This window comes from Pleurodeles waltl, chromosome 6 (genome assembly GCF_031143425.1).
Source record: "Pleurodeles waltl isolate 20211129_DDA chromosome 6, aPleWal1.hap1.20221129, whole genome shotgun sequence".
NCBI lineage: Eukaryota > Metazoa > Chordata > Amphibia > Caudata > Salamandridae > Pleurodeles > Pleurodeles waltl.
The window spans coordinates 424,126,040-424,143,005 of NC_090445.1; the positions used below are offsets into that span (position 1 = coordinate 424,126,040).

A 16,966-nucleotide genomic window follows, 5' to 3' on the forward strand; every position below is an offset into this window, starting at 1 on the left:
TAGCACACTCATTGGATGATGTTATTTAAGATATCATCAGTGATGGCATAAATGATGTCATTGAACAGGTCATGAGTGATGTCATATGTGAGATCATAAGCAGTGCATAGCGGGGGCGCAAGTTATACTTAGAGCTGCTGACTATAACTGGTGAATTTCCAATAAAGTGCTACTGTTTGCGCATGGAAAGTTTCAGGATGATCGGTCTGTCAAGCAGGGGCCAAGAAAAAGGGGTGTCCCAAAACTAATTTTCCCTATCCATTATTCCAAAGGAAAATTGGACACAGCTACATTCCAAACCACTGAACATATTTACACCAGATTTGGGAAAAAGGTAGATTTGTGTCCAGAAAGAGTGCTTTTGTGCTTTAGTGCAAATCCGTTCATTATTTTTGTAAAAATTAAAGTAAAAAAAACCTGTACATATTATGTTGCGAAGGATACGCAGAGCCAACAGACCTCAAGCTGTGATCTGACTGGCTGCCACCACCTACACCGGGGACTGGTGGCAGCCATCTTAGGACTCAGCTCCAAGGTCTAACAATAAATGTAAAAAAAGGCATAAGGGGGCAGAGTAGGGATACCCTGACCCCCCTAGGCCTGGTGGTGGGCTCCCAGAGAGACCCCGCTGGGGACAAAAACATTTTTTTTTTAAAGTTTGGTGCATATTCGCAGAGGATCCGCAAATCTGTGGGAAAAAAAACCCAGAAGCATAGGAACCACACATCCTTTTAAAACTCTCTAGGGTAGGCAATGTCCTGGGGTGTGTGGGTTGACTGTTGTTTTTGTTTGGGGAAAAGAGGTGTGTAGCCCCTCCAGAGCCATATTTGGCCCAAGAGAGCCCCTCCCCTGGTCATTTTCAACCCCAGGGACCCATTCCCCATGCCCAACTTGATTAATTAGGGGAAGGGAGGCTCCCATAATTATATCCATACATATCCATCTCTATTAAAATAATCAAGGAAGTAGCATCATTTGAAGAGCATAAGCAATTTCATGTACCACTAAAGTATATTGCATTTCCTTATTAGTATCACAAAGCCATATATGGATACAGCTCTGCTGATTCAGTGTAAAGTGTTTCCTTTCTTAAGACTCCAACAGGTATAGTACTGAAATTATTCAGATATATCCAATGTATTCCCACGTCTGAAGCTGATGAGCGCCCCCCTAAATATACCCACCCTCAGGGATGGGATCCCTGAGGCCCTGAATGGACTGGGGAGGGGGGCCTTATTGACACCCCTCAACATATATATGTTATTAAATGGTGGCAGCAATTTGCTTTCTTTTTTTTTTATTGAAGGTACGGCCCTCAGGATGTGGCTCCATTAGGTGAATATGTAAAAGACAACATTAATGTTTTGAACTCAAAAAAACACATAAATTCACAGAGCTAACTATAACTTGCACTGCTTATGCCCTCACATTACTCATGACATGTTGTATGACATCACACATGACACCACACATGACATCATTGATGACATCACTGGTGACAGCACTGGTGGCATCATCCAATGAGAATGTTTGTTTTATAATTTACATAGTGGTGGGTAACTACCAAATTACATTTCTTACTCATTTTGTACAGCCTGTGTCCAGCTAATGTGTGTATTTTTTTACAAAATGCACATGCTTCTCATGCACCATTGATGTGTAGAGTTATTGAACACGTAATAAATCTTTGAATTGAAGAATAACTCTGTATGCAGATGACAGTTGACGACTTATGTTCCACACAATTGTTTTGGTTCAGCAGAAGCGTTTCCAACCAGGCAAAGATTGTACACAGTAGATACTAAGCATTGTTTGCAGCCTTGAGTTATTGGACAGAGTTGTCTCAGCATGACATTTTATATATAACACAGAATACTATGTGCACCAGGTACTAACTTATGTACATGTGTTTATTTTGCTTCAGAAGATTGGTTATCTGTAAATATTTTATCACAGTATGAAGGCTTTCAGTAGTATGATCTTAAGCACCTTCAGACCTTGGTTATTTTAGGTAAATAGTGTCTTTTTTGACAAGCATTATATAGAATGTACATTGTTCCTGATAGATACTTTTTAATACTCTGTGATGTCTTTCTCATGAGAGTTTCACAGTCTGCAAACAGTGTGGTACAGAGTATACTCTCTCCATAGAGTGAACAATGTTTACAGTATCCACTTTTGTACACATATTAACTTTATTTCTCAATGTATATTCGGTGACTGTGAGTAGTTTAATACAAATAAAAGCTGTCCGTAGTAGGGCATTCATTTTGGAACAGATGTTAAGTATCTTGACTTGGCTTTCTCTGAACAGTTGCATAAATATTGAACACAGGGCACAATAGCGTTTCCCATATATCCGTGGTTGATTGTTAATGTGAACTAGGCTACCCGTGAAGTGTATGGTATAGAGTCAATGCTGCACCTAATGCATGCTCACTACACCTAAGGGAATTGTATGTGTAATGGGATTAATGATGCTTAATATTAGCCTGGGCTATTTTGCACTTAATTTCATAGCTCTAATGCTATAGCCATTTATAGAGCAATGTGTGCAAAAGAAGTCTGAATGATGTCATCAGTGATGTCAGCAATGATGTAATGCGAGATGTCATCAATTATGTCATAAATTATGTCATAGAACATCATGAGTGATGTAATACATGAGGTAATAAGCAGTGCATGGCGGGGGCACAAGTTATAGTTAGCTCAGCTGACTATATCTGGTGAAATACTGTGCTTGTGTTGAAAATGTTAATGTTGTCACTTACATATTCACCTCCTTTAAGGAACAGAACGGCACACCACAGTCGTTTCCCAAAAGAAAACTCTTTATTAATTTAAGAAATGGCAAATCAACGCATTTCGGTTGCTGCCTTCAACTTTGCTCACGACAGCGAGCGCCATCTTTTCTTTTCTATAAATAGATACAACATATATAATAGACACAAATGAGGAAATACAAAGTGGGGATCACTTCAAGTTGAACAACTCAATCTTAAAACATGTAAAGATTCATTGCGAAGATAAAGAAATCTCAATTAATTTCACTAGTGGGACCCAATAGTTCTCTAAGACATTAATAAATCCAATCTTAATGCGAAACATCACATCCTCTTAATAAATAGATAAATTAATACATTCCAAAAATAAAAATAAACATTTCATATTCTAGAATTCAAACTCAAAGACATTATGAACACAATTCTAGAGAACAAATTAGGGAATCAAGTTATGAAAAAAATCATAATTCAGATATAAACATGAACTCTAAATATCAATTCTCGAGTTTCAAAACTCCATTACTAACTCACAAATGATGGCACAATGCCTTAATGTAATCAAACCACCATTAAAGTGCTAAGTGCCAAACCGTGTATTAGAATAGAAAAAATATAAAAATAAAATAAAAAGCTCTCATCAAACCACAGTAAATGCTATAATGCATCGTATTCATGTATTTCATTGGCACCTAATGTGTATCACTTCTAATCACATTGTAATGCACAACAGTGTGCAATGACCGACGCCCATTTGATGTGCATATAATGAGCAGTCCACATAGCAAGATATAAATTAACTAGAGTAGCAAACCCAAGTGGGTAAAAATAAAATAAAATGATGACCGAGCTCTCAATCATTGCACATCAGAAAAAGACTCCTTCTACGCTGTGTATACTTATGCAAAAAGAGTTCTAAGATGGAATAAAAGTACTCATCTCTGGGGTTATACAAGAACCTTAAAATACTTAAAAACTGTGTGAAAAAATAACACTTAACCCAAGAACTGCAGCAAATTCATTTCTGAAATTAAAACACAAATAACAAAAGAAAATGCATAGGAAAAGCACCACGAGACAGCCTAAACCTTAAGAGGCATGTATACAATTCCTCATTAATATTAAAGCCATGTAGCTCCATACTACCCAATTCCAATATAAAAAATGTTTCCCTATCTCTCCTTTGTTTGTTCCTAGGGACTTGTGCTGTGCAGCTGTGTCTAAGATCAGTAGAATCACCCTGATGACACCTCTCAAAATGTTGAGCTATTGGGTAGCTCCGATCATTATTGACAACAGCTCTTATATGCTGTAAGACACCTTTGTGCATGGATAAGTTAGTACTTCCCACATAGAACTTTCTACATTCTTAAGAATGTAGACTACAAAACTAGATTTGCAAGTAATATTGCCTTTGACCTTGATCATCTTTTTAAAGGGTGTATGTAATATGATCACATTCTCACCATTCTTACATGCTTTGTGTTGTATTCTATTCAAAGGAATCTTAGTGGGCTGCTTAGCAACTGGGAGGAAGCTGGAATGTTATGATTAGATTGTAAGGCAGGCAGTTGTTGATAAGACCTGCCAGGGTTGGATGTGTATTTCTGATCTGAAGAATAAAGAAGAAAAAGAAGCATCTGTGGTGCAGAGATTTCTTTACAGTGGCGACGAAGATGGGATCATAAGGAATAAGACGTGGACCAACCCTGGCAGCGGTGTACTGTGACTGGTGGTGCGAGAAAGCGGTGATCTTAATGACCATAAATTGAATGGTGGATTTTGTGATGGATTCCGAACTCGGTTTGTCAAGTTGACCGAGTTGTGGAGGTAGCGCGTTTTTTTTTCTTTCTTAAAGAAAAAAAAAAGAAAAAAGTTTGTGCTGTTGGGTTGGCATTTTGAATGAGGCACTTACCTGAAGAGTCTCGCGGACGCTGCCCAGAGAGTCCTCGTGCTGCATCCACACTGTGGATGATATCCGGTTTCAGTTGGATGGCAAACCTAATGGCAAGATTAGAATGTGTGTAGATTTGAGGGACCTTAACAGTAATATATGGGTAGACAGACATCCTATTCCTAATATTAATGAACTATTGAGTGGTATTCAAGGGGGAAAGGTGTACTCAACCCTAGATTTATCCAGTGCGTACCACCAAATAATGTTGCACCCAGAGTCCAGGCATCTCACGTTGTTTATAACGCCTGAGGGAGCTTTCAGATTTGTGCGCATGCCGTTTGGGCTTGCGTCTGCCTCAGCTGTTTTCCAAAGGGTTATGCAAAATCTACTGGGTGGTGTAAAGGGTGTGAGGTTTTTTCAGGATGATGTGCTAGTATGGGCAAAGGATTTACAAGAGCATGATACCATTCTGGAGAAAGTATGCCATATTCTTGAGAATGCAGGTTTGACTGTTGAGGCTAGCAAATGTAAATTTGCATGTCACAGTGTTGAGTATTTGGGCCATACTATTTCATGGAAGGGTATAACGCCCAAGGTTAATCTTATGGAAGCAATTGAGCGGGCACCTCGTCCAGTTAACAAAGATCAACTGAGATCATTTCTTGGATTAGCGGAATATTATGCTAAGTTTGTGAGGAATTTCGCTGACATAGCATATCCTTTAAGAGTGTTAATGAAAAAAAATCAAAAATATATCTGGTCGGATGAGTGCCAACAAGCGTTTGATAAATTGAAGAAAAACATTATAGAAGCAGTTGAATTAAACCCTTTTGTGGCTCATGATCACACTATAATAACAACGGATGCAAGCATGTACGGGTTGGGTGCGGTACTAATGCAAGTGCATAATGGAAACGAACGTGTGGTAGCGTTCGCTTCACATACATTGAAGGGAGCGGAAACAACATACTCTGCTGTAGAAAAAGAAGCTCTTGCTTGTTGGTGGGGCATCACGTACTTTAAAAACTATGTGTGGGGTAGAAGTTTTGAATTACGTACAGACAACAAACCGCTTGTGGACATTTTCACTACTGCAGGTGCAAGTCGTGCTTCTTCTAGGATTGCCAAGTGGTTATATAGGTTACAGGAATACACTTTCACAGTAAAATACTTGCCTGGTATAATGAATGTAAATGAATGGTTTGTCGAGGTTGCCATTAGAAAATGTATGTGGAGAAGAAGAGGAAGAATGGGTTGTGGCTGACCTGCAAGACATCAAGACAAAGGCTATCAGTGAGGAAGTTTGGAAGGTGGCGGTTCAGGAGGATACTGAACTTCAGGCAATAATAAGGAATTTGCATAAGTGTTGGTCTGAATTGGGTGATGAAACCAGTATGTTTTCAAATTTCAAAAGTGTGTGGTCTGAGTTGTCATTACAGAGTAATTTACTTAGGAGAGGTGATAGGTTGGTAGTGCCACATAAGTTGAGGCAGACTGTTTTAGAGATTCTACATGAGGGACATGGTGGTATGTCGGGTATGAAGAGGAAAGCCAGGGAAGATTTTTGGTGGCCAGGCATGGACAAAGAGGTTGAAAGATTTGTTAAGAATTGTGTAAGCTATGCTTGTAGTGACAAAACACACGTGTGTGAGAGGACACCCGTCATTCCTGTACCTTTTCCTGTTAAACCATGGCAAAAGATAGCAATAGATGTGTGTGGCCCGTTTGATTTTGGTGATGGTGGAAAGTTTTATGCCATGGTTATGGTAGATTACCACTCCAAATGGCCAGAAGTTAGTATCGTCAAAGACACTAAAGCTGGAGTGGTGATTGAATTTTGTGAGGAAATTTGGAAAAGGGAAGGTTATCCCGAGGAGGTGGTGACTGACAATGGGACACAATTTACTTTGTTTGAGTTTGAGGACTATTTAACATTGTGTGGAGTAAACCATGTGAGGACAGCTGTGGCACATCCAAGAGAGAATGGGTTAGTAGAAAGGTTTAACAGAGTGTTGTGTGACAATATTCAACTGTCAATTCAGACTGGTTTGTGTTGGAGGACTGAAGTGAAAAACATGCTATGGAATTATTGGACGACTCCGCATTCGACGACGCGAGAAACCCCGTTTGTTTTGTTGAAGGGAAGGAAACCGTGTACCAAAGCTGTTCCTGGTTGTATGGGGAAAGCTGGTAAAAAACGTGTAAGTGTAAGGAATCTTGCATTTAGAGTGGAGGGGGTGCAAGAGAAGTATGCTGAAAGTGTATTGGGAAAACCGAAGGAATGTGTGGTTGCAGTTGGGGACTGGGTGCGAACCAGAGTATGGCAAGGTGGCAGGAAGGGTTTGTCAAAGTGGTCAGAACCAAAAATGGTTGGGGGAGTGAAGTGTTATAGTGTGGTTTTAAGCGACGGTAAAAGATGGAATATGGCTGATGTTGTCAGATGCAGTGAAATGGAAGTAGCTGAGTGGAAGAAGCAGGTTGCGTGTGGCCGTGGTGTCGAGGAGTCAAGAGGGGTGAGAAGGTCACAGAGAGTATTCAAGAAACCAGAATATATGAAAGATTATTATACAGAGTAGTTGTGTTTACATGTTTTCTTGTGTTAGTTTATGTTATTTATTGTTTTTTTCTTGTTTTTTTAAAGATAATTTTGTTATTGTAAGAAGGGAGATATGTTGTATTCTATTCAAAGGAATCTTAGTGGGCTGCTTAGCAACTGGGAGGAAGCTGGAATGTTATGATTAGATTCTAAGGCAGGCAGTTGTTGATAAGACCTGCCAGGGTTGGATGTGTATTTCTGATCTGAAGAATAAAGAAGAAAAAGAAGCATCTGTGGTGCAGCGATTTCTTCACACTTTGCAATTAGTGCATTTCTTAAACCCATCCTTGCGAATCAGCATGTCTTCTTAATACCATCTGTATTAAGATCACATTTAACTAAATAATTCCTGAGGGTCTTATATTTCCTATAGGTGATCTGCAGGCAATTGGCGACAAAAGTGCCAATATAGGGTCCTCCTTGATCAGATGTCAGTGCTTTTGTATGGCTTGGCAAACTCTAGTATGTTCAGAGTTATATGTGGTAATACGTCAGTGGGAATAATTATTTTTAACTTTTCTTTTTGCAACAGATTTGGGGGGGTTTGAAAAGGGACATTTCCCTATTCTGTGATCTTGCTCTACATGAAGCTGCCTTCAATATTTTTTGTGGTTACCCTCTCTGTATGAAACATCCTATCATTTCTGTTTCAACCTGATTATAATCCTCTTTAGTTGTACATACCCATTTAGCTCGATAAAATTCCCCTAATGGGATATTCTTTATCAGAGGGGCTGGATAAAAAACTCCCTGCACGGAGAATAGTATTCGCCGTTATGGGTTTTCTATAGATGGTTGTCTCAAACTTCTCTTCCCCCACCCGAATTACTACGTCTAAGAATTCAATCAACGTTTTGCTTGTTTCACATGTAAATCTCAAATTGAGATTGTTGTTATTTAACCCTGACATAAATAGGTTTGCCTTGGTTTCAGTGCCTTGCCACAACACAAACAGGTCATCTATACACCACAGCCATAACATGATGTTTCCTGACCAATGTTTCATTTTGGGACCCTGAGCACCTGCCCCTCCACACCAGCTCATATGCAAATTTGCATAGCTGGGGATGAAGCAGGTGCCCAAAGCTGTGCCTATCTGTTGCTGAAACAACTGATTGTCAAATGAGAAAATGTTTTTGGTCAAACACCACTACATCACCTCTAAAAGCATTCTGTTATGTGCTGCATAACATATAGGTCCCATACAGAGATAATGTTGTGTTGCCTTTAGACCATCGAGATGTCTATATGTATATCATCTTGATGGAACCTGCCTTAGTACCATACTGGAGCACCATGAATTTATGCCCTTACAGGTGTCTCAGGGGGTGATAACGTTAAGCCTCTTGGTTGAGATTTTGCCCTGAAACTCTTCATTCTGATTAATAAAACTGTTTTTGGCTCCATAGGAACCCCAAACTCATCACCCTGTTGGCGATAGGTGGATGGACCTTCGGCACTGCAAAGTAAGAGCTGCTCTTAGAATTAGAATGTTCTACTTCGGGATGCAAGTGAGTTTGGGAGGGGTGGTTAATGATGAACATGGAAGGAGATAGTGAAGTTTGAGAAGATGTTCCATGAAGTGGGATCAGGGAATAGTCAGTGAGATTAGAGATAGACATTGTTCTAAAGTTTAGCCTGGAAAGGGACATATAAAGTGAAGTTATTAGTGATTGCTGACATGTGTGATTGTACTTCATTTTTAGTGGTCCATTGAAGCTGAGGGTGATATTTCTGATATTTAGCAAGGTTTCGGGTTTTCATTGGAATTGAAATTGATAACCAAAGTCACAAAGTTAGATATTTCAGTACTAATTATGACAGTGATTGTCGTTGAATGTCCAGGATGTAAAATATGCCCATGTAGCACGAACACCTTGTGATTTATCAATGTTGAAGATTCACAGCCATGGCCTCCTCTGCGGAGAACCGTAAAACATTCATTAATTCGGTGATTAATTGGCTGCGTTTGTACGGGTTTGACGGACTGGACCTGGATTGGGAATACCCGGGGAATGCGGACAGAGGGAGCCCTCCAGAAGACAAGCAGCGCTTCACCGTCCTGATTCAGGTCAGAGAATGATGTGTCAAGATGAAATGTGGGCAGAGACTGTCCCTCCTCTAGGGCAGGAGGAGTTGAGGCCATTCCCAAATCTGTCACAGGCGGAGTAAATGGCTAAAATCTGACAAACATATTATTGGAAGCTCCTTTAGACAGCATGGGGTTGTCTGTTCACATTGCAATTGAACAATTTCTCCATAACCCTATTCCTTTGAAAGGATAGTAGGGCTGGGATAGAACAGCCATTGGCACACTTTTAACTTACTGTGCTGCCCTATTGGCTAATGTGTCACACAATGCCCATGTGTCTTCTAGCTCCCCTCACTGTGTCGACATGCTTCCATCTGCCTATATAAGCTCTTAGCTTCTCACACAGACCATTAGTGTCCATTGCCTCAGGCTGTTATTCTATTCAATTCAAGCACTTCACACTGTCTACCGATATGCCTTTAGCTGTGACTGTGTCTAACGCATCACACTGTCTGTCCATATACCCCTACACCCCCCCTCCTCACAATTTCTCCACATGTCCTTGGACCCCCCACACTGTCCTTTTGTCCCCAGCTCCTCACACTGGGTCCATTTCACAACAATTTGACTGTGTCTATGGTAGACGTCCTGACACAAAGATTTGCAAACCTTGCAAGCAGTTCTAAGAGTTGATTCACAGAGCCAGGATGGCCATCGTTTTGCATACAGTGATGTATCTCATGAGTTCCGAAGTTCTACAAAGTAGGCAGATTTTTCTGCATTCATTAATAACACCTAGAAGAAGATTGGTGAGAGTGTTTGCAGGGTGGTTTCAGGCTATTTGTTCAAGGGAATGCAATGTAAGTGAAGTGAACACCCATAGTAGTACTACACTAGTGCATAACACAAGCACTTGCAGGACTTGAGGTGCAGAGGGATACCAGCCCTTCAGGGGCAAAGGTCAATGAATATCTGTGAGAGATGGGATACTCAGGGGCCCCTCATCACATTCTGCAGAGGGGACTTATCATTTGATATTATGATGCTGTACTACTCTTTGGGTATACATTGAAATAAAACACAGCTATGAAATTAAACAAATACCCCAATTCCCGACTGATGGGGTTTTTGTACATGTGTAGTCCGCAAACTAGGATTAGGAGACATAAAGGTGCAAATCACAAACTCTTCTCATGCATGCCAAATGAAACACTTAATCGGATACAAAATCTTAGATCTTCTCAATGAATTCTCAACTGCCCATGTACAATTATTTTGTAAACCACACTCACTGTTTCTCCATGTGCCCCTTGATCCCCAGCCAGTGCCCATTGTGCCCCATCTCCTTAGCCAGCCTGCCATGTGCCTTCATCTTTTTTTATGTGTGCCCTGGTTTCCGCCCACCATATGTCCATGTGCTTTATCCTCTTTACACTGTTCACATGCGATTGTATTTCACACTGTTTGTCCATCTGTCCCCTGCTCGTAACACTGTACTTACCTTCAGCACCTCTCGTACTGTGTCCGTATTCCCTCTCCCTCCCTCACTCTGTACCCTTGTGCCAATACCCATGACTACTCACATGGTCGATCGCAATTCTACGGCTCATCACGTGTTGTTTTTGTTCCGTGGCTTCTTCGAAAGTCTATCTCTGTGCCCCTTGCCCTTCACACGGTGAGCATGCCCCATCGCTTTGCCCTGTACCTGTCCGTATGTCACCCCTCCCTTCATTCTGTCCATCTTTCATGGCTTCCCACCTTGCCATTCCGTGTGCTTCACCCGTGCTAGCTGATTGACAGTGAGATATGTGGACATTTGAACTTTCACCTGGGAGAATAAGTAGATGCCAGCCTACCCTTTGCTAACCTCTCCATACTCCTAAATGCCACACAGAAGATGTATGGGAATGCCTGTTGCTCTAAGGAGAAGGAGGACTTTTTAGGCTGGTGCTTGGGAAAAGTGTGGTCATTTACATGATATTCTAGGCTCCTCTGCTAATCCTTGCATCTCCAACCCCTCAGCAACGTGGGAAGCGTCCTGGGACCTTTGCTGACGTAAGAGTGAAACTTTGTGACCCTGACTCGTGGCTTGATCCTCAGCTAGCCATAAACACTCAGCCTCGTCTGCATGAGTAACAGGTTCTGTAACAAGACAAGGGTAAGGGAGGAGTGACAGTAGGTGAACAAGTGAAGAGTGAGAAGGTTTCACACTGACCTATGTCCCCTTAATTGGTGTGTTGATCATGGTGACTTACTGTTGCAGAAAATATCCTTTGCAGTTTACTGGAATGCATAATAATTGTGACTCCTCTCTGTATTGTTTAACCAGGAACTTCTTGAGGCTTTTGAAGCCGAAGGCAAAGTGACAGGGCGCCCCAGGCTCCTTGTCGCTGCGGCTGTGTCTGGTGCCAAAGGAACCATTGATACTGGATACGAAATAAAGAAATTAGGAGAGTAAGTACACCGAATGGACTGTACGTCTACCATCATAGCGGAAACTGGTGCAGTCTACTTTGCACTTTAGGAAGACATTTCATGTGCACAGAGGCTTTCAGTGGAAGTTACTTATGAAGTGCAGCCAAGTGGGTTGATGTATTCTCCTAACTTTTCACCTCTGCTCCTTTTTTATCTTGTGTGTCAAAGATCTCTTGTAGGCATATTCCTAGTGCAGATCGGAATAAAGCCACAGTACAGTTAATGCCCATAGAGTTGGCTAATGGAGACTAATTAATCTTGGTAGAGTAGAGTAAAAAGTTATTATTGCCTCTGGCATTTATGTGGCACATTGGGCTTGTGGGCTTTTTGATGCAGTACATCTTTGATGAGTACTAGTGATAGGGCTTTTCTCCAGTCCTTTGCCAGTTAGTGGCGCCCTGTCTGTGATGGGCACTGCCATTTATTTCTGATGTCTCAGGGCCCTGGATTCTACAGCACTAGGAAACCTTAGGCAAGGCAGTTCTAGCACTTTTCACTGCCAGGAAGTTACCGACATATGCATGATGCCAGTGTGTTACTCCCGTTGAAATCTCAGCCTAATGGTGTTTTTACAGGCATCACCGTCCTCTACACACTTCCGGATTATTTTGCCTGGTCTCTGCTTTGGTGACTCTGACAAAGTGTATTGGGGTGGGCTGCGACACAAATGAACACACTATGGGTTCCGCAGCCCACCTCCATGGTGGCCTCGCTTTTTGCTTTGCCTTTTTATTTGAAAGGAGGGTGTTGGACGAAAGAATGTGGGTAAAGACTTAAGGGTTGGATCCAGGGAAACAGTTATGGTGGTAACTTGTGAAAATACCTGCCAAGACTTCCTTTGTGTGAAGGAGTCTCCATTATCAGCTTGGTCAGTCAATGGCCACTATCAGGTGGTATAATTTTGGGACGAGGTAAAATAGGACATATAATTGCCAATTTCATGTCAATATTTTTTCTAATGGAATATAGCTCTATTCGGAAACAGAAAAGGGAGGAGGGCAGGCAACATTTAGAATTTAAATTGGCAATTGTAGGTTTTGTTCACCGTATCTAATTGTTTATTCAGTGTCAAGTTGTTAGCTAAAGAATTAATGCTAGGTTTCTTGCCTAGTTCGTAAGAAGGTTTTTCCTCTAAATATTGGGATAATAGTGGAACTATGACTGGGTTTACGGAGGACGTTTAGGACCTAGAAGCATTAGTTGACTTTGGCTCCACTTTATTGCGTAAAGGCTGAGTGCCATCTGGAATTTATTTGTGAAGAAACTGTTGGCTGCTGTGTGGAAAATTCAGACTTATCGATTTCCTAATGTGTTTATATCCTGGTGAGATTCCAAATGCCCAGCACCCAGATCTTGCCAACTAATTGTTGTGTATTTCTGTTTCTGTAAGGCTTCTTGATTTCATCAGCGTAATGACCTATGACTTCCATGGACCCTGGGACAGGACCACTGGCTACAACAGCCCTCTGCAAAAGGGAAACAACGACTGGGGAGGCTATGCATACTTCAACTGTGTAAGAAGACTCCTCCATCTGTCTTGAATGATCTCTTATATAACTCTTGAGATGCTTAAAGCTATGGAGTTATGTAGAGTGTGGCAGACACTGTGCATCTGTCAAAAAGTGGCAGATGCCTTGCTCACCAAGCTCCTAGTTCAGGGCCGGCATTAGCACTGGTGGTGCCCTGTGCCACAGTCTTTTTTGGCACCCTCGCACGCTATGACCACTGGTTCATCCCCGTCATTTAGAGAGGGGCGAATTGCCAGGTGGAACCTCAGCTGGCTTTGCTGCTTGAAACATTAGACCAACGACCCAACCAGAATAGTGCAAATTAATAATGTAGGTCTGGACCACCACTTCTTTTAGGGTGGTCCATTTCCGGTACATTTTTCCTGTTCAGGAGTGCCAGAGAAAGCCTGGCAGTCCTGACCAGGAAGCAACAGAAATTACCTTCACACACTGGGAGAAAACTCTGCACGTCAGGGCCACTGATTTTTTTATTTTTTATTTAAATACACACTTTGGGAGTTTGCTTTTACAAATCAATATACTTTGCTTAGCGGGTATATCAAAGATGATGTCATTTCGGCAAAAGATGGAGTCACCACAGAGGTTGCTCTACTGACAAGTTCTCCAGCAGGCTGTCAGGGAATTTCTAGATCTGGGGGTAGTCTTCCACAAGGGGAGCAGAGGCCATAACCTCCTCTGATCTGGCCAGCCAGTGGTTTGTTCACCATACTAGCTGACACCACATCTGTTATGATAACCTCACATCTGCCAACGGTGATAGGAACAGCCATTTGCCATTATTGAGTAATGCTTTAATAGCTGTTGTTTGTGATATGTAAAAGCCAGTGTCCATTTTACGACCTGGGTTTTGCTAAATATATGATGTAACCACATTGTGCTGCAAACTTTGATGTGTTCCATAACACTCTCTCTCACTCTTGACCTAATTGCTATGATTGTGTCTACAGGAGTATGCTATGAATTACTGGAAGGATAAGGGTGCACCAGCAGAGAAGCTACTGATGGGTATCCCAACATATGGGCGGTCATACACCATCCCTGGCTATGACACATCTCCGGGAGCTCAGATAACTGGCCCGGGGACTCCTGGTCAATACACCAAGGAGGCAGGCATTCTGACCTATTTTGAGGTGAGCACCCCTTACAAATTCAAAACACCAAAGTGTCATTTTCTACGGGAATTTGCAGTGAATTTATCAATAAATGATGTTTTTCTAAAGTACACAGTTGCCCAAACCTGAGCATCCCGGTGCTGAAGATCAGTTAGGGATTACGTGGAGTAAGGAGAACAAGAGTAACTATGAGCTAAAGAGGCAGGTTTTTTATTTGTTTCTGGAAAAACTAGTTAAGATGTAGCAGAGTGAATGTGCAATGGCATGGAGTACCAGTTTGGGAGCACAAAAAGCAAAGGAATAACCAACATCATGGGATCTGTGGAATCGAGCAACTGTAAGAAGTCCAAGTACACAGAATCTCAAGGCTCTGGCAGTTCACATCATGTAAGCTTATTCAGGGGATATTTAGAGCCTTTGCCCTGAGCTTCATAGAGAAAACCTTAAATGGGATTTGCCTAATGAAGGCAAGCCAGTGAAGGAGTTTCATAGATGGTGAAGTAGACTGCTGGTTAGGAATGTTAAGGATCAATCTAGCCGGAGAATTTAGTACAACTTGAAGCCACTGAATTCAATATTTAGACCTATCCATGAGGAGGGAAGTGCCATAGTCAAGTCTAGGGGTCATTAATGCATGTGCCACTATTTTTCAAGTGGCGGAAGGGATATCAACAAAGATTTTCCTAAGGAATTCCTTAAGAGAGAAACAGGTAGCAGATACAGAGGTAGTCTGTGGGGCAAAAGAAAGATTGGCATCAGTCTTGATATCCAGATTTGTGGCTGCATGATGGTTTGGGAAGATGGCCAAGTTCTTCTGGCCACCAGGCAAGAGATCAGATCAAGGATGCCCATCTGAAAAGAATGATCTCTCTTTTGTATGAGTTACATTTGAAGCAGCTTAACCCCCAGGGGCCTGGGGCAAGCTGGTCTCGTCAAGGCACATGCAGCAGGCCCGGGGGGGGGGGAGGAAGAGCGCTTCCGCTCCCGTGGGCCTCCCTCCCACACCCCCCAGTCGGGGATGGAAGGGGAATCGCTTCCACCCCCAGCCCCCCTGCCAGTGATGTCTGACGACGGCAGCGCACTAATTGCGTGCTGACCTCATCCGAAGTCACCGCGGATCAGCGCAATCCCAGAAGAGAAATGCTTTTGCATTTCTCTTCTGACCGGGAGGTGGGGCTGGAGAGACAAGAAAGGAAAGGAAAGACCTTTCCTTTCTTGTCTCTCACAGCATTTCTGCCCACTAGACACCAGGGAATTTTTATTGTGTGTAACTTTCAATAAGGGGAGCGGACCCTGATTTTTAGGCCATTTCTGCCCCACCTGGGGGCAGATCGACCTAATATAATTAGCCCGATCTGCCCTCAGGGAGGGCAGAAAACCACTAGACACCAGGGATTAATTTTTTTTTATCATACTTGCGCATAAAGGGAGCAGCCCCTTGGGCAATGGGCGCTCCCCCCAGGGGGGCAAATTATTTTTAGGCCATTTCTATCTCCGGCGGGGGGAGGGGGGGCTGAAAACCACTAGACACCAGGGCTAATTTTTATTTTTGGTCATTTTTATTTTTTATGTGTGGGGAGCGACCCCTTAGGCAAGGGTCGCTCCCGGGGAGCCAAATTATTTTTAGGCCACTTCTAGCTAATACAATTAGGCCGATCTGCCCCAGGGGGAGCAGAAACCACTAGACACCAGGGATTATTTCTTTTTATCATACTTGCGCATAAGGGGAGCGGCCCCTTGGGCAAGGGCTGCTCCCCAGGGGGCCAAGTTATATTTAGGCTATTTCTGCCTCCCCAGGGGCAGATCGGCCTAATATAATTAGGCAGATCTGCCCCCAGGGGGGCAAAAAACCACTAGACACCAGGGATAATTGTTTTTTCATTTTTTTTTTTTTAAGTATGGGGAGCGACCCCTTAGGCAAGGGTTGCTCCCAGGGGGCCAAATTATTTTTAGGCCATTTCTGCCACCCCCTTCTGAAACCACTAGACACCAGGGATTATTTTTTTTTATCATACTTGCGCATAAGGGGAGCACCCCCATGTGCAAGGGCCACTCCCCAGGGGGCAAAATTACCTATAGGCAATTTCTGCCCCCCCCCGGGGGCAGATCAGCCTAATCTAATTAGGTTGATCGGCCCGGGGGGGGGGGGGGCAGAAAACCACTAAACACCTGGGATAATGTTTTTTTGTTAATTTTTATGTTTTTATGTGTGGGGAGCGACCCCTTAGGCAAGGTTCGCTCCCGGGGGGCCAAATTATTTTTGGGCAATTTCTCCCCCCGGGGGGGGGGGGGGGGGAGTGGAAACCACAAGACACCAGGGATTTTTTTTTTTATACTAACGCATAAGGGTAGCGGCCCCTTTGGGAAGGGCAGCTCCCCAGGGGGGGGCAAAATATTTTTAGGCCTTTTCTGCCCCCTCGGAGGCAGATTGGCCTAATACAATTAGGCGGATCTGCCCCCCAGGGGGGGAACAAACCTCTAGACACCAGGGATATATATATTTTTTAATTTACTTTATGGTTTTATGTATGGGGAGAGACCCCTT

General features: G+C 42.6%; 1 protein-coding gene across 1 annotated transcript in view; it reads left to right on the forward strand.

The window, feature by feature from the left end:
* LOC138299830 (acidic mammalian chitinase-like) overlaps nucleotides 1-16,966 on the forward strand; it is a 73,830-nt gene that overhangs the window by 19,533 nt on the left and 37,331 nt on the right. Inside the window, exons 4-8 of the mRNA XM_069238425.1 lie at nucleotides 8,683-8,739; nucleotides 9,173-9,344; nucleotides 11,635-11,759; nucleotides 13,171-13,294; nucleotides 14,257-14,439. Of these exons, the coding sequence (XP_069094526.1) occupies nucleotides 8,683-8,739; nucleotides 9,173-9,344; nucleotides 11,635-11,759; nucleotides 13,171-13,294; nucleotides 14,257-14,439 (661 nt within the window). The remainder of the gene's footprint in view (nucleotides 1-8,682; nucleotides 8,740-9,172; nucleotides 9,345-11,634; nucleotides 11,760-13,170; nucleotides 13,295-14,256; nucleotides 14,440-16,966) is intronic.